Source organism: Fimicolochytrium jonesii, assembly GCF_025526975.1.
Source record: "Fimicolochytrium jonesii strain JEL569 chromosome Unknown EV422scaffold_19, whole genome shotgun sequence".
Lineage (NCBI taxonomy): Eukaryota > Fungi > Chytridiomycota > Chytridiomycetes > Spizellomycetales > Powellomycetaceae > Fimicolochytrium > Fimicolochytrium jonesii.
The window spans coordinates 2,096-19,121 of NW_026515686.1; the positions used below are offsets into that span (position 1 = coordinate 2,096).

The window sequence follows — 17,026 nt, forward strand, 5'->3', positions numbered from 1 at the left end:
ACTTATCAATGTTACAGTACAGAGAGTAAAGAACTGTACTACAATAGGGCGTTTCACTAGCCCCCAATAATCGAAAACAGTAACGGCAGATAATCGCGAGATTAGCGAAACTGCGAGCGCGTTTGGCGACGCTTCCAGAGTTCGTGCGCGCAGGCTCCCCCCAATCACGTCCCGATGATCTGTCGGGCTTCTCCCAATTTCTGGGGCTAGTGAGGCCCCCGCTCCCCAGTTCCGCTACTCCAGGGTGTAGAAAAACAGGATTCTCGGGGGGAGAGCAGCAAAAAGGCCTCCAGCAAACCTGGGGTCTTCAGGACCCTGCGGGTGTTCCGCCTCCCCGCCCGCACCAACAACAAACCCCCCTCACCGTACACCCCCCCATCGCCCCCGACACCATGTCGTCTGCTGACGCTGGACCCTCTACTGCCGGGGCTCCCGGGGCCCGCAAGCCCCAGGCAAAGAAGCCAAGCGCGAAGTCCGCTGCGGGGAAGCAGCAGGCGGACGGTGCATACGCTTTTTGGGACGCCAAAGAAGAGGCGCTCTTGGTGGATTGGCTCTCTACGGGCAAGAACTCCAAGGCCCTGCAGCATCGCGACACCCCGGAGGCCAACGGGGTCAACAGCTCGAAGAAGGATAGGCGAACGGACGTGATTCGGAAGATAAAAATGTTCATGTATGAGAACCGAAAGGACATGACCGAGACTCGCATCAAGAACAAGCTTGCACAGTGGGATAAGAAGTTCAAGGAGGCCAAGTTTCGATTCAATCAGACGGGGGAGGGTCTCACGGAGGAGGAGAAGAGGAATACCCCCAACATACAGGCCTATATCATCAAGATCTTTCCGTATTTCTTTGAGCTTGAGCCTTATTGGTCCCGCGCTGGCACGACGGCCTTGCACTCGGTAGGGTCTCAGGAGTCAATGGCCGCCTTGTCAATCTTGCCCTCGAACCTCGCCGCCGCGCTGGTCCCGGGGGCCCCGCCACAGTCACCTTCGCTTTGTGAGGCCGGGATGCGGCCGGGACGCTGGGACGAGGCCGGGACGCCGGAGGACTCGGAAACCGCGGGTCCCATGAAACGCCGCAGGACACGCAGTCCGAGACGCAGAACCCGTCGGAGACGCCGCCAGACACGCCGCCAGACACGCAGGAGCAGCTGGGGTCGCAGCTTCACTCCCAACTGGGAGATTTTGCGCATATGGAGTCGCAAATGGCCCTGGAGGACATACTGGAGGGGTCCACGGCCGGCGATGGGGAGTCCCCAACCAATGGGGGGCCGTCTAGCGGTTTGCAGAGTCATGATACACCCGCTCCTCCTGTTCCGGTGGTCCCCGCTACCCCCGTAGTGCCTGCCACAGCATCCGGGGGGCAGGCCTCTGGCGCGCAACCCCTCTCCAGCGCTCGTAAGGCTCTGTACCAGGTGCGAACTAGTCTGTCTACCACCGCTAGCGCGGCCGCGTCCGCCCCGCACACGCCCGCGCAGGCGACTACGAAAGCCACTAGGAAGCGAAAGAGCTCCGCCGTATCGGATCTCGCGGACCCCGTTACGTCGGATGACGAGGCCGGGAAGAGCGGGGCAGGTAGTAGTTGCAGCGCCTGGGCGAAATCCGGGATGATGACTGTCGTCAGTGACGTGATGGCGGGCCGGGGAGACCGAACTCGCCTCAAAATGGATATGGAGGAGCGCCGCATGGCAAGGGAATCTGTGCTGGATGAGCAGATACTTGAAGAGAGGCGGTTGGCCAGAGAGGAGGCCAGTCAACGCTTTTAGTTGGAGGTATGTCCAAGCAACTTGCCACAACGGGCGGAGACTTGACTCCGCCGCCCCTGTCATACGGAGACATGTGACGGCGCACCTCCTAGCTCTCTTGTTAGTGAAGAGTGAGGGTCCTGCTCGGGGTCCTGCTGGCCGTTCTGATGACGCTTGCAGAACTGCGGGACATGTTCGAATGGGTACCAACGGACGAGATATTCAAGGCCATTGCACGATCCGCGACGACTGACTATAAGGTGACCCGGGACCTGGCGATCGCGCGTTTGAAGTCCTTGCCGTCTGGTACGTCAGACAGTTCGTTCCTTGTGTTGTTCCTTGTGTGTGGCGGACCCCACTGACCCCGTCTTCCGATAGCGCGCCTGCTTGTCACCCCGAGGCGCGCGGCGTCACACCACCAAGATGCACCAGCTGGCACGGGGTTGAAACTCCTCGCGGCCATTGAGACTCGCATGGCAACCACCGCGAGCAGTGGCAGGATCACGGCCCAGGAAGTGATCAAGTTGGGGAGTAGCGACCCCGAAGATGTTGACCCGAACTACGGTCCTGCAGGGGCGATTGAAGTGATCGAGGTGAACTCGGATGAGGAAGAGCGTCAACGAAAGCGACTCAAGAAGGGTAAACGGCGCGCAACAACCCCTCCCCCAACAAGCAAGAACGGACCCCGCGACTACTACTCGAAAGCGCCGGGTGGGTCAGGCCTGACCCACGCTGAGAGAGACGCTATCCCGGGCGCTCCCGTCGCCCCCGCCGCCCCGGTCGCCGCTCCCGCCGCTCCCGCCGCCCCGGTTGCATTTGACCCAGGTCCATTTGAGCGGGTCCGCACGCCGTACCATGGCACAGGAGCGGGCAAGAAGGAGGACACAAGAGCGAAAGGCAAGAAGAAGTACACGGGCGCGAAAGCCAAGAAGTAACGCCCGTAAGTAACATTCCTCTACCATGTGGGTCGTACGCCCGGGCCCCGCAGACACTTACCCTTTGACGTCCAAGACAGCTTCAGAATATTGCGGAGGCCGAGCGGTGTGCACGTGGGCAACCGGTGCGACAAGCGAGCAAGGAGACCTCTCCAGCGCTACTAGCAAGGAGAGAGTTGTGGCAGCTTCGCAAACGGGGTGGGAGAGAGAGGAGACCGGGCGTCACGGGCCCTAACGTGAATATATCGTCGGCAGAAACAGCATTCTTAGTTATAGCGCTTGCAGGAACAAATACAATACACCTTGCGCCACGCACCCTTATCATTCCACCTCCAGGCGTTTCCGAAGAACGTAGTCCCAAATGCTGTGCCTATGGGGATCCGCCTCCCGACGCGAAGCGGGGGTCGTAACGTCCGGCACCCCACCACCACCGGCGGCCGTAAACGCATCGAGGTCCCGCTCGCCCCACTCTTGCGGATACCCGTCGTCCATCAGCCAGTTGTGCAGCATGCAGCACGCCCGGATCCACGCATTCGCGTAACGGTCGGAGTCCGCGTCCTTCACGACGACGCGGAGTCTGCGCAGGCTCGGAAAACGACCCTTGAGGCGCCCATTTGTGTGCTCGTTCACGATGCACAACTGCACGATGTAAGTGTTGAACTCCTTGTTCACGGAGTTGTCCGCGTGCGGTCGCTTCATGCTGGCAAGGACGGTAAGGGTGTTGGTGTACCCGCTGTCCCCGATGAGATATTCGTTCTCTCCGAAGTACAGGTCTGGCTGCAGCGCCAAAGCCAAATGGCTGAACAACGTTGTGGGCGCTCCCGCACATTCCCGTGTGAACGTAGGTAATCCGTCCCGTGTCATCGTTGACCACCATCACGTTGAGACTGTGTATCCTCTTCCGGTTGAAGAAGTCCTCCCCATCTACACCGGGCTTCTGGAAAAACACAGCGTGTGTCCCGTCCGCAAAGCCGATGCAGTTCTTGAAGAATGACTTGCGGTAGATGCGCTCCTTGATGAGCTCCTTCCCTTGGGCCGTGGGCCAGTCAAGCCAGCCGCCGCGGCTACCGACCTCCTCAATGGCCGCGAGGACCCAGCAGGTGTAGTTACCAACGCACCCCTCGGATACCCCCCACATGCGAGCGATGCGGCCCACGCGGGCCCCATTGCCATACTGCCCCAACCGAGATAGAGCGACGAATAGCTGAAAAGATACGGGCTCCTGCGGCTTGATGGCGGAATTTCTGGACTGGAAGACTGGGTGATCCTTGACAAGGTCGAGCAGTTGTCCATATGCTGTGCGGCTCATGCGCACCTCGTTCAGCCACCGGTTGTCGTCCAGGGTGTGCAGGAGCCCCCGAGACAACCATTTGGGGACGGGGTCCAGCGAAGCCAGGTACCTCTTGCTCATGAGTGGCACCAGGATGTCGAACTCGAGCTTGGCTTCCGATTCCAACGACGACCCGGCCCACGAGTCTTCGTCGCTAGTCCCGCCGTCGAAGTATCCCACCACCTCCTGGAGGACAATGCGCTCGGCGAGCTCCGCGATCGCCCGCTGACGGTCAGACGTCCCAGGCATGTTGGGCTGGTTGAGGTCAGTCTGTTGCTCGGCGTCCTCAGACTCCTGGGACCCATGGGGTGAGGGGCATGTGGGGTCAGGGTCCAGGGCTGCGCCGCAAGGACCCTGCACCGCAGGGAGAAAATCGGGGGGTGTGCAGATAATCGGATTATGTGGGGCAGAAAAAACACCCCAAACGCAGCTTTTTCTGCACACCCCAGATCAGCGAAACCGCCAATTTTTGTCGATTTTCTGGGGTGCGATGGGGGGTGCGCTGGGCCCCGGATGACGTGTCTTGGGGGGCCGATCGGGGAGCGCGTAGCAACCGCGTTCATGTGCGCGCTGGAATAATCGGCAGATAATCGCGAGATAATCCGAGCAAAAGTCCGATTATGTGGGCTAGTGAAACGCCCTAATGTATTCATTCGAGATCTCACTGTGCGGCCCCGAGCGTCACAACTCTACGTACTGTATCCAACAGTTTGCCATAGGTGTATTCCGTTTATTCATGCTAAAGATCATCTAGTGACACTCCACAGTGCATACGAGTGACCTCGAGCGATTTGGCCGGGCCATTGGGTTCAGGTTGACAAGAGCGCATAACTGGGAGCGAGCGATGACCCGCGGCTGTCAGACTCGACATGATTGCGGACCATATGTACCCATCCCCTGACTTTGAGATCAGTAGGAAAACGTCTTCCGACCCGTTGCTGTGCGTCGGCAAGAACCCCTCGATGCCATAATCCTTGCCCACTTCTTCCCAATACATATCCCCTTCGGCCACAACGACGTCTGTGATCATTCCCCATCTGGCAAGTGTGTCCCCCAAGATGGAATATTCTGTGCCACCGGCAGACGGTCGCAATTCGTGCACTGGCGATCGAACCTTGCACGGGGGGACCTGATCTTCACAGCCGCCGTGAAGACCTCGCACGTTGGTTGAATCTTCTCGACCACCATGTAAGGAAAACTCTCCCCGCAAGCGGCCCACCCGTGTTTTTCCGTGCTCGTCAGAGGCGCTCCGCTCTCGGCCCTCGGGTGCAGGGATGGAAAGGCTTTCAACCGCTCGGAAATCTGTTCTTCCTTCAAGTCCTTGGCCGGCGCGGAGGCCGAGACGCCGAACAGAGCCAGGTATCCTTTTTGTGTCTGGAACCACGTGACGCTTGCCTTGAAAGGCGTGCTTCGGCCGTAATACGACTATCCAGAGTGCTAGTTGGCCGAGATGGTTCTGAACTACGACGTCGTCGGTAATGGTGGCGCGATTCTTTGGGACTAGAAGGAACAGAGTATACGCCAGTGCCAAAGCGTCGAATACGTTGCTTATCGGTAAGCTGGTACCCAACAACATGCTGTGGAGCGGGTGGCATTTGTTGTCCTTCTTTCGGAACGTGATTTGCTCGTGCAACATAACGGCTCGTCAGCAACGGCTGGAGATACCTGAAGGGTTGAAAAAATGCTGTCTCCAGAGTTTGTAATGGCAGCCTTCCCCGGCTTCGTTCGGAAATGGTTTCCCATATCTGTGCAGCAAAGTCAATGATGATGTCGTTTCAAGTGCAAGTTGCAAACTGTGTATACCTGTTCCGCAGTCCATTCTTCGTCTCTTAAATAAAGTGTCATACAATGTCCTTAGCACCCTCACGACTCCGCAGCCAGCCCCACGTTTACTTCCCGGCTCGTTGTCTTTTTGCATGCAGCGGAGCCCGGGAAAGGCAGCAAGGGGAAAAGGATCCTAAAAACGTGAAGACAGAAAGCTAACGAGTCTGGGTTCGTTCTCAGCAGGACACCAGCTGACGAAGGACTTGATACGATGGGACAGCAGCTTGGTTGCCTTGCAAAAAGTGGCTGGTTGTCGGTCAGACTTATTCAAAGCCTGCGGACCGCTCACGCTAGCGTGCGATTTTGTTTCGATATGTCCAAGCTCCAGAATCAATCCGAGACAAATGTGTACTATACAGTACAGTAGGCTGCCAGATATCAGGTTACGACGGGTTGTTGAGCCTCCCTGCGCAACCCCCAGAGCCTGCTGTCAGTCCAGCCCTGGGCTAGCGGTCGTGCTGAAAGGATTGGCATGGGGGTCGGCAACATGAGCCGGTGGCCATGCTCGGAATGATGTGTCCTTCGGGCGTCGTAAGTGACTCGTAACCTGATATCTGGCAGCCTATACCTGTACGGTATATTACTAGCCCTCGCTCCCTGGGATTAAAATCAACGATCATAGTTCACGTGGGTGACCCAACACTGAATTCGATTAGGAGAGGGTTCCCGCCGCAGTGGTTACCGCGGATCAGGAGCCGCGTGAAAATTTAGCCCGACATGCCGAAATCGGTAATAGATGTGTGGACACTGGATAGTAACCAGATTCGACCGGCCCTCCGGAAAAGCCACCCCTGACTTCCTAAATTTTGTGTATCAGAATTTGTTGCCGGTCGGAAAAGATGTATCCTATCCTATCTTCTGTATAGGTGTCCTATGTACATTTATATACCGTAGGTGGCGGAGGACCTTTCCTGTTGTAGCAACCCATATCACCTTCGTGAATGCATCTCTAGTTTTTGTTCAGAGACTCTGTGCCTGCCTGCCTTGACGTTCTGTCCGTGAACTTCCTGCCGACCAATGTCGAACAGCCCCCGGAGCGTCCAGTCCGCCGCGGGCGACCTTGCAGATGCCGGTTCGCCCCTCTCATCACCAGCGACCTCCCCGTCTTTAACACGCCGCTCGGCGAGGGCGAGATTCAATCCGACAGGGAATCGAGCTGGTTCCCGCCCGGCGTCGCCCACCGCGTCTGTCGTCTCTTCTTCGCCAACATCATTGAAAACCAAAGAGGAAACCGCTCACTTCAGGAATGCTCAACGAGAGCGGTGCGTTTCGCGTGACGGCACAACGGATGAGGATCTGCTGTCGCGCGTGCGGGCGCTCGGACTGGAGCTTGCTGACTACGACGCCCCCAACAGTCTTGTGGGCGAACTAGGGTGGCACCATCTTCTTTGCAAACAGCTCTTTGCCCGCGTCCCGTATGAGGAGCTCCCTCCGGCAACGCAAACCCTTCTTGCGCCCTTCGTCCTCCCTGAAGCCCATACATGCGGAACGCTGTTGGACGTCGTATCATTTACCAAACAGGAGAAGGCGGCGTTCGACAAATCTCGTGCGCTGATGGGTGTTCCATGGATGGTGGTGACGCCAAGGACAGAATCGGTCTTTCAAATTCATATTTACATGATACTGAGAGAGTTTTTCGACTACGCCGTCAACGTAAACGAGAAGAACAAGGTCCCCTATGCGTGTATGCCAGGATACCGCCTGGGCATCCCCGATATCGCCGCCAATTGCCGCGGTGCTGCCCTGGACAGCGGTCTAAGCCCCAATGGCATGGGACACGAGAGGTTCGTTCCAGCCGCCATAATTGGTGAAGTCAAAGGGGATGTCAGTCCGGTGAGCGCCGAGCCGCAACTAGCCTCGTATCTTGGCGGCCAAGCGGTTATGCTTCTAGCTGCAGGTGTACCTGCCGATCAGGTTTACGTCGTTGGGTTCACTTTGGGAGGATGGCAAGTCGTTTTTGGAGCAGTAACTGTGCGCCCCAATCCCGACAATCCGGCCGCAGCGCAGTTGGTGTATACGCGGGTGTTAGATTTTGGACGGTTGGACCTCGAGAGTTCATGGCAGGCGACTGGCGTTGCGCGAATGCTGGTGGCTCTGGCTCGTTTGCGGAAAGACTTGGAGGATAAATTGCAGAAGGATGGAGGTTTCTTGTTCCGCGCCGCTGCCGATCACTTCGACACGGACGACGAAGCAGATGACGACGACGACGACGCCGTATTCCTGGCCGCCTCTCGTTGCCACGAGGGCAGCGACGAGACAGTATCTTCTTCGGCTCTTCAGGGCCCGCGGTCAAAGTATGCAGAGGTACTGGACTGGGTGGCCGGTGTTGGAGCGGCGCATGCGGAGGATGCCTAGAAGGTTTATATTCAAAAGGCTTGATGAAAATCAGGAGATAAATTAAAAGAAACTAGAAGTGATCAAGAATATCCGGGCTGCAGACGTTGTGAGGCAGATGTGGCATGTTGCAATCTTCCTTTGTTTCAATAAAGGTGCGTCAATTCCCAACATTTCAACCACATGCAATACGCGGGAGGCGACAAGCTGCGAGCATACCTGATTCGGAAGGGTCCCTTCAGAGCATTGCCCCGTCCTCAATTACACAATCTGAGTACATCCTCCTGATCGCATCTATTCACAATGAGTTTCGGACATACATTGGCAGGAACAATGCAGGTGCCCAGCGAACCGGAATTGGGGGGAGTTATGGGTTCACCCCGGCAGCATATTCTTATGTCGTCACGATTATACGCAAACGGCGTGAAGAGGACCGCAATGTAAACGAATGATGGAAGATGACAGGGACGTCGAAGAAGAGGAGTATGATCAAAAGGAGGAGGGCAGTCGTCCGCTCAGGTTTTCCGGGAGGATAGCATTGGAATTGGCTTTCCCTAGTGGAACACGCTTACCCGTTCGACCAGACAACCATACAACTCAACCACAGTCCGTATTTCGAATACCGGTGCCGCCCAGAAGTCGGCGGTAAAGTCTTCAACCACTCTCTATGTGGACGAGGTGGATACCGATAACTTTATGGTCGCGGATTAGGTGGAAAAAGATTGCTCGGACTTCCTCAATGTGCGATCGGTGAGAAGATGGGCGTCACCCCTAATACTTGTGATTCGAGGTGTGTGCTGGGAATGAAAGCCCGTGACATCAAACCATTGATGCTGAGATATTGCTACTCTGCATCGTTTGGGAGCTTCCCAAAGGTCTCCAATCGTCCAGGTATCATCAAAAACCCAGTCCCAGTGAATGCAGTCGACGACTCTCCTCCCGGGCGTATGAAGTTTGCGTCCGCGGTCATGGCAAATGACCAGACAATGCCGCACGGTAATGCCGTAATGCACGAGAAGGGCTTTGCGCTGAAAGTATGATGTTCACGGTAGTCCAGTCTCTTTCATGATTCGAAAGAAAGCACATGTCAAATATGCTGGTGGGATCCCAGACGCTCTTATACCAGAGGGAAAACGGGGCCAAAACGGGGCCAAAAATCTATGGTAACATGAGAGGAACAAAATGAATACGCAGCTTTTGCCATATCCGTTCCAAAGCCTGACGCAGGAAGCTCGCATACCGGTGCGGTGCGGGATGGAGGTTGGAGGCCACAGACACGAACTCAGACATCTCAGCTCCGAGATGAAGCCATACTTGCCCACAATGAGGCCGCAGTACAGGAATGGAGCCGTACTGGGACCCCTGGGGAGGAGAGCGATGAGGAGTTTGCGGGATTCAACAAAAGTGATGCTCAGGTTTCCTTAGATTAGTGTCTCATTTGTTTTTTTTGTAACAATAAAAACTGTAATAAGACAGTTTTGAAGAGCAGCCTCTTGCGCACATTATGTTTTACAATACTTGGGATGGCCGTTGCCTGTGTGCAGAGGCCGTGGGGTTCAAAAAGGGGGGATGTACTGTATTTGAGCAGCTGCCTGGCGACGGTAGCGATGGTCGGCGACGCGACTGCGCAAACGTACATATGTGAGCGCTGAGGTCACAGCCGCCACCTGCGCAACCGCCTTCCTTCGGAGCGAGGTCAGAGCTGTTAGCTCAATTGTACATGTAGGCCGTCTCGGAACCTTCAAGCGGTCAGGGAATACGTCTCGTTCTCCCACTTCGACTCGTCGCCGCACGCGCAACCAATATGGACTCCCCTGATCAGACACCGGTACAGCGTCCTCTCCGGCGTTCTACGGCCGTTGTCACCGGCTATGGTGTAGGTCTCTAGTCCCGCACTTCTCAACACCCTACCTGCTTGTGTTTTTCACTGACGCTTTCTTCCTGGTCCACCAGCCGTTCAAGTCATACAGCACGAACCCCTCTTACGAAGCGGTGCGACCGCTGCAGGGATGTATTTTTCCTGCGGGGAGTGAAAGGGAGGAGGTCATGATCTTGGCGTATGAGCTGCCCGTCGAGTACGATAGAGTTCATGGTAAGGGCGAAGCGGTGGGAAGGGCGAGATTGTGGGCGATGCGGTGATACTTTGGGCGCAAGAGCCCTACAGCCAACTCACCGCTCATACGCCCGCTTGGCAAGCGAGGATATACTCTCATACGTTCGAGCCTCCTCCTGACCTATCTTTTCCCCGTTGAACAGCATTGATTCCCGCAATCTACACCACCAATCCCGCACCCAAATTCTTTCTCCATGTCGGCGTCAGTCACTACCTTCCACCCGCAACGCTCTGTCTCGAAACCTTTGCCAGGCGAGGACCGTATACGAAGTGCGATGTCATCGGTCGGTGTCCTCCCGGAAATGTTTGTGCGGACGAGGGCGAGGAAGATGATGACCCGAATGCGAATCCAGGGAGGGATGAATGGGAGCTTGTCGAGGGTAGGGATCCCTGTGGGAAGGTTGATCTAAAGACACTGGGACTTGTTACGACTAGCATCGCGCTTCCGGCATCTGCATCGACGTTGGCGCTCGAAAAGAACGATCCAGATGCTTACAAGACTTTGAACCCACCCGCGGAACTTGTGCAGGCGATCGTGGAACGAGTGCGACAACGATGGAACGCTGCTGGTCTCCCCCACGCCAGCGCCCCAGTAGACGGAAGGGATAACGAAACGATTGAGGAAGCGATTCAATCCACGCCAGAATCACCCGCGCCCGCAAAAGTGGATGTCTCACACGACTCGAACACTACCGCATTGAGCGTCCCGCCCGGCCCTCAATGGCAAATTCACCCCGGCACCGACGCAGGCCTGTTTCTCTGCGAATACGTCCTCTACCGCGGGCTCTCCTGCTCTTCTCATCTCTACTCGAATAATGGAACGGCGCCCCCACCGCCGGTGTTTTTCGTGCATGTGCCGTCGGTCGCGCCAGAGGGGACGCATAGGAGTCAGGAGGAGTTGGGGAGAGTTGTTGAGGAGGTTGTTAGGGGAATCTGTGAGGTTGTTGGATAGGGAGAAGGAGGGGAAGCACGCCGATAGGATACATCACATCAGGTTTGTCATTGGCACCCCGTTCAGGCGTGCAGGGTTACAGAGCATGCATCATTTATCAAGAATCGAAATCCCATCCCGCTCATCTGCATCGCACTACCATTTCGGCACATCTCATATTCCCTATGCATATCCGGGGCAGTCTAGTTCATACATGTCTCGCATTTCCTGTCACTACCGCATTTGTATATACCGCGCATTGATTCTTCTCAAATACAATCGATTCCAACCTCGCAGAACGAGGGGGAAACCACGAACTCCCTTTCCTCCGTTGTCAAATATCTGCCCGCTTCGCCACTAGCAGAGTCAAACATGTTCTTCACAAACATTCTTGGCGCTCCGCCGCCAGCTGATCGAACATATCCTTACAGGATCGCTCCCTCGTTCTTCCCAGAGTTCCGCCAGATCTCCCTTCCGGTCCACAGTCGTCCCGCGCCCTTTATGCCTATCCTAGGAGCGTCCGTCCCGTTCGTCCGTCGTCTTGTCCAATTCAAGAGCTTTTCCTGTTTGGTGGTGGACTGGTTTCAGTGGCTTCACACGGAAAGCTGATGTCCTCCGGCGTATTCCTGTTGTGACTCGGTTCTCTCAACCGCTAGCTCGCGAGTCGAGGTTGTTTAGAAATCGGGAGGAGATTCGGCGCGCAAATTCTGAACCGACGACTTCCATGGTACTTTTACAAAAAGAAAAGGAGCGTGAGCAAACATGGCGGGTGTCGGCGTCGAGGAGCGTCGATGAGATTGGGTTTATAGGTCGTCGTTCTGTCGTGTTCGTCGTTCTGCCCTGCCCAGTTTAACGCCCACGCCGCGCCTAGCGCGACAGGGGTCATAATCGGAGCAAAGAAATGTGTCTGGGAGTGAACCCGTTGCCTGCACGTCTGCAGACAAAGAGAGATTCAACTATGCCAAAGCACCAAGTATTATTAGTGAAATGCTTCGCACAATTCTCCATTCCGACGATCGATAAAGTTCAAGTTATCTCTCCAGCATGGTTTTGTATAACTAATAAACTAATCTAGCAATCACGTGGGCTCACTAATCTAGCAATCACGTGGGCGACTGTGAACTTAGGGATGGGGTTATGAACCGTAATCCCTAACCCTAACCGTTACGTAGGGTTGTGAACCCTAATCCGTAACCCTTTTAATCCCATGACGATAGGGTGTCAGATCGCAAGATCAAGCAGGCGCTCGCACGGGACATATCGCTGCTTTTGATGCCGGTCGTTCCGCTCACTCTCATGCCCTGGCGCACCATACCGAGTAGTAAATATCAAGGGATCGAGGAAGTCACCGTGATTTTGCCCTGGGTGTAGGCGTGATTATTTGCACTCGGTCGCCGAGATAAACAAAAGAGCTTTAGATAGCCCTGTTTTGACACGAAATTGCCAGAATGGCCCCTTTTTGGGTAACTGACCTACCATAACAACTCGGGACGGCCTTCGGCCGGTTAGGCCTGGGTGTCACTAACCCTAACCCTAACCCTAGCTGGGGCACTTAACCATTAGAGTATGTGTGCTCAACGGTAGCGTGGATAGCAAACACGGGGAGCGTCGTTAGGTCCCTAGAAAAAGGCTATTTCAAAAATATGTTTCGGAAACAGGGCCATTCTGCCAATTTCGTGTCAAAAGAGGGCTATCTAAACAATTTTTTTTAAACAAAAACATTGGCACATCGGTTTTTCTTCGCATGTACGGCGACAAGTAGTGTATTGGCGATGTGACATTGCGAGCGGTAAAACAATGGGATTTCTCTTGCAAATGTTGCAGAAGGCGGCCTTGCAAACTCCGACCCGCGAGTAAGCCTATCAGCCCTGGAGGGGCCCAAACGTGCATGAAAACGGTTCAAATGGTATTCAAAAGGGACGAACGGCTACCGGCAGCCGTTCCGATTCATTAAACTCTTTACACCGGGTTGAAGTCAGCCGGTGAAGCCTTCCTTGTCACCGTCCCAAGAACATTCACTTGAAGGAAGCAGAGTGTATATTTAACAATCGACATCCACGTCTGCCCAGCTCGATCGGGTGAAGAAACAAACTGTGCATCCCAAATCCACCATTGACACCTATTGCTTTCCATCCAATCCACCCACCGTCCCACAATGAGCCTCGTAACCAGCACCGTAACCTCGATCACCGTGTCCCACACCATCGTCTACCTCAACACCCTCCTAACCCGCTCCGACCTCGCCTGGCGACACCGCTCCTTCCTCATCGCCATGTGCCTCACGCACCTAATCCAACGCGTGACGATGATGTTCTACATGGACAATAGCATCTCGCGCAACTGCACGACGCTGATTGTTTTCGGCAACCTGCTTGGGGTGATCGCGTACCGGTACACGCTGCTGCATCTGCTGGGCGCGCTGTACCGCTCGATGCGGCAGAACGATGTGTACTCGAAAGCCGCGTCGGCAATATCGGTGGCACTTTGGGTCGCGAGCTCGATCGCATTTATGGAGCATATGCTGACGGCGCCCATTACGGATGCAAGTTTCTGCGCGCAGGAGTTGACGCCGTGGAAAACGACGGTGAATAATTCGTTGTTCCTGATGTCGTTCGCGGTCATTTCCATCCCTATCATCATGCATCTTGGACGACATTTGCGCAACGTACGGTCGACACTCACCAAGACTACCCAAATGTCCCCCGTGGATCGGATCTACTACACCCAACTCTATTTCCTCGCCGGGTTCATCCCCGTGTTTTTGTTATTGCTGATCGTGCAGTGGTTCATGCATGAGTGGGCTTGGCTATTGTTGGATTTCATCATGTCGGACTACTGCTGGTTGCATGGCATCGCGCTGTTTACGTTTAAGCGAGCGCCTGAGGAGAGCGAGAAGAAGAGCCAAGTGCAGCACACGGGATCGAAGAGGGCGAATAACAGCACGATGCAAAAGAGCACTAAGCTTGTGGAGATTGCGAAGGATACTTCAATGGCTTGAGTGGAGGGATCGGAGGCTTCTGAAGGAGGGGATACCCTCCCGCATAGTAGTATAAGCAATATCACCCCACATATCTTGTGTGCCCATCGAGTTCTTTTGTACTACTGGAAGCCAAAGTTGATGCATAACATACAATCCGCACGTTTACCAATTGTTTCGTGCGTGAATCGTTGTCGGATACCTGGACATTCGCTGTCGGGTAATGCCGTTGCCCTTGCACATGCCGCATATATGCCGGATGTGCCGTCGTGCACACTGCCGAATGGACGGTCTTCCACGCAAAATGTGGGCGCGCGTTACCACGGTTTCGTTCATTCCAAAATTCCAAACGCTACGGACGGGCCACGATGAGCTACTGTATGTCGAGTGTCACTGTTGGGAACTTAGACATCCCAGTACGTATGCGTAGCGATATACGTGGGCGTGCGCTCCTCCAACATGCAGTCAAGAAACGAATAATAGGTTCCTAACCGGCAATCCAGAAGTCGCGAGGTGAACGTGAGACGGAACGATCGCAGAGTTGATATGTGCAGTGGTAAGGCTATAGTTTATTATTTTTACATCAGCGTTGGATCTATGAGAAGATTCTACTTATCTCTATCCTTTCATCGCACCGCATCAACAGCGGACATCGGGTCAGAGAATCTATCTACAGCGAGGACACGAAAACGGCCATGACCAACGCAGCGACGCCCAGCCCACTACCATGAGCGACAGTCGCGGCCCCACTTGGGATGGTCGCATCGCTCCCGCCGGCCGCGGCGGCAGTTGAAGGAGACGATACAGCAACCGGGACAGAGACGGAAGCGCTCGGGCCCGTCACACGGGGCGTTGCAACCGGCGTGGGCGCCACCACAGGTGCGGAGGTGGTAGTATTGCCGGCTGCGCCAACGGGGAGCATAACGGTGTTCGCCACACCTCCATTCGCATACTCGACTTTAGGAAGCGTCGCGAAATCCGGCACCGTCCCCTTCGCGCACAGGCACGTCGCAACCAAGGAATCCACCTCGATGACGGGTCCTAGGCCATCCACAGGGCAACTCTTGGTGCACAGATCTTTGAACGCCTGTCTGGCGGCGAGCGATGTGGGCGCCAGGCCGGAGATGTTGTACCACTGGGGCATCTGGACGCCGGCGTCCTTGATGAAGAGCGGCAGGCCGGTGGTGCAGGTGGCGCACATGCCGACATCGGTCGCGAGGTTCGCGGTGAGTTTTGTGCACATAGATCCGAAGTCGGTCGGGCAGGTCTGCCCTTGCGCGGCTGCAGCGGCGGTGGCGGTTTCGGTGCATTGCTTGAAGAAAGTCTCGCATGCGGGCGAGAATACCGGGGTAGTCGGGACGGAGGGTTCCGGGACGGTGACGGGGTTGGGCCTGGGGTTGGTGTGCATGAAAGGGTTGGGTGGGCATCCGATGGGGTTAGGGACGTTGGGGATGTTGGGACAGATGGGTCGGTGGTGAGTGATCTGACGTTTGCTCAGGACTCGCTCGTTGTTGGAGGTGAGCGATGCGGTGCAGCAACCGGCGAGGACGGCGGTGGAGACGACCAATGTTGTAAACTTCATGGTTGCGGCGATGTTGCTGGGTCGCTGAGACGTGTTACGCTTCAATGTTTGCGGCGGTTGAGGGAAAGGGGAGATGTGTGTCCTGTCCTTTATAGCCGAAATCATAAGGCACGGCATTTCCATCCTCAGACCTTCCACGCCGACAGAGAAAACTTTCCCATGATACCGGTGAGATGTGTAGTACTGCGAGGCGGCATGAAAAGACCGTGGACGTTCTACAGTGAGAAAGCCTGTACCGTTGGTTCGGACGCCAAAAGTGAAAGGGCAATTTAAATTTCGACGGCAAACCCTGTCGTCGGCTACAACATCTACAAATCGCACCGCACATCAAAGAGAATTTCCACGAACTTGGACGTCGATATGGCGGGGCAGACGTTTCAGAGGGTCGACGACTACTAGTACCGGAGTCTAGACCGCATATCGGACGCCTATCGGCCGCCGGTATGGCCATGATTCCAGTGAGAAATTTGGGCGTTTGGCCGTTTGACCGTTTTTTCTCAGTCTTTTTTCAACAGTTTTTATCTCAAAGGCCGTCAATTCAAATGCATGGCGTCCGACCCCCCGCATATGAAGTGGCCAGCACCGTGAAATCATTGACGGAGGAGAGTAGAGACACATTGGGAGTTTTCCGTCAGATTTTCCGCGCTTCGTAGCGGCAAAGAATTGCTTCAATGAACGGCTTCAACGCTGAGCCCGCCGCCGGACGAAGCTTTGTTTGCGGGTGTCGGTCGCGGATCTCAGTTTCGTACGTAGTCTTTCTTTTTGCAGCTTTCTCGAACGGGACTGACAAATGACTGCAAGTTTCTGGCAAATGACTGCAGGCGACCTCCGTCGGACTACGGCAAGATGCCCATCCGGTCCAGAGTCCAGACCCATTCGAATCGTAATGTGTCATAAACCGTCTCTCCGCATCACACGACTCTGATCTCCCGTTTTTACAGCCGCGTTATCTCGAAGCTCATGTCTTGTGGTCGTCTTGGATCTTCGAGCGGGCAGTGCCAGGCACCTAGTGAAAAAACGCCGCGGCATGTGGGCGTGGGGTAACGTGATGGATGAGCTGGAGTGTCGGGACGCGGACGTCGCCTGTTACCGTCCTACGTCGGGTTCCAGCCAAAAAAAGTCCAGCAGGGCTTTTTCCCCCGCGGCAGCTTGGAAAATCAAAGTTGGCCCCGCTCGCCGCAAAAATCGTCTTACGTACATACGGCATATCATCGCGGAATCATCACAATTTCAACACCAGGTTTTTGAGCCCTCCT

The 17,026-nt window shown here is 55.4% G+C and overlaps 6 protein-coding genes across 6 annotated transcripts; 4 read left to right on the forward strand and 2 right to left on the reverse strand.

The window, feature by feature from the left end:
• Window positions 1-915: 915 nt before the first annotated feature.
• Window positions 916-1,760, forward strand: EV422DRAFT_535768 (uncharacterized protein; the record flags this gene model as incomplete). Its single annotated transcript, XM_053070776.1, is given in 2 exon segments — window positions 916-1,001; window positions 1,013-1,760. Coding segments are annotated over 2 exon segments (834 nt in total), but the record flags the coding sequence as incomplete, so codon positions are not given.
• Window positions 1,761-4,624: 2,864 nt separating this feature from the next.
• On the reverse strand, window positions 4,625-5,873 carry EV422DRAFT_123571 (uncharacterized protein). The gene is made up of 2 exons (XM_053064687.1): window positions 5,813-5,873; window positions 4,625-5,754 (listed from the first exon to the last, which is right to left on the reverse strand). Exon 2 carries the CDS (start codon window positions 5,643-5,645, stop codon window positions 4,749-4,751), a length of 897 nt encoding a protein of 298 aa, XP_052923799.1. The 5' UTR covers window positions 5,646-5,754; window positions 5,813-5,873; the 3' UTR covers window positions 4,625-4,748.
• A 596-nt stretch (window positions 5,874-6,469) lies between these two features.
• EV422DRAFT_123669 (uncharacterized protein) lies at window positions 6,470-8,557 on the forward strand. Its single transcript, XM_053064689.1, has 2 exons — window positions 6,470-6,723; window positions 6,787-8,557. The coding sequence occupies exon 2, from the start codon at window positions 6,851-6,853 to the stop codon at window positions 8,186-8,188; it is 1,338 nt and encodes a 445-aa protein (XP_052923800.1). The 5' UTR covers window positions 6,470-6,723; window positions 6,787-6,850; the 3' UTR covers window positions 8,189-8,557.
• A 1,225-nt stretch (window positions 8,558-9,782) lies between these two features.
• EV422DRAFT_123588 (uncharacterized protein) lies at window positions 9,783-11,408 on the forward strand. The gene is made up of 3 exons (XM_053064688.1): window positions 9,783-10,043; window positions 10,121-10,259; window positions 10,424-11,408. The coding sequence occupies exons 1-3, from the start codon at window positions 9,972-9,974 to the stop codon at window positions 11,230-11,232; spliced, it is 1,020 nt and encodes a 339-aa protein (XP_052923801.1). The 5' UTR covers window positions 9,783-9,971; the 3' UTR covers window positions 11,233-11,408.
• A 1,472-nt stretch (window positions 11,409-12,880) lies between these two features.
• Window positions 12,881-14,396, forward strand: EV422DRAFT_535775 (uncharacterized protein). Its single transcript, XM_053070777.1, has one exon. It carries the CDS (start codon window positions 13,367-13,369, stop codon window positions 14,207-14,209), a length of 843 nt encoding a protein of 280 aa, XP_052923802.1. The 5' UTR covers window positions 12,881-13,366; the 3' UTR covers window positions 14,210-14,396.
• Window positions 14,397-14,538: 142 nt separating this feature from the next.
• Window positions 14,539-16,147, reverse strand: EV422DRAFT_123735 (uncharacterized protein). The gene has a single exon (XM_053064692.1). It carries the CDS (start codon window positions 15,891-15,893, stop codon window positions 14,859-14,861), a length of 1,035 nt encoding a protein of 344 aa, XP_052923803.1. The 5' UTR covers window positions 15,894-16,147; the 3' UTR covers window positions 14,539-14,858.
• Window positions 16,148-17,026: the final 879 nt, after the last annotated feature.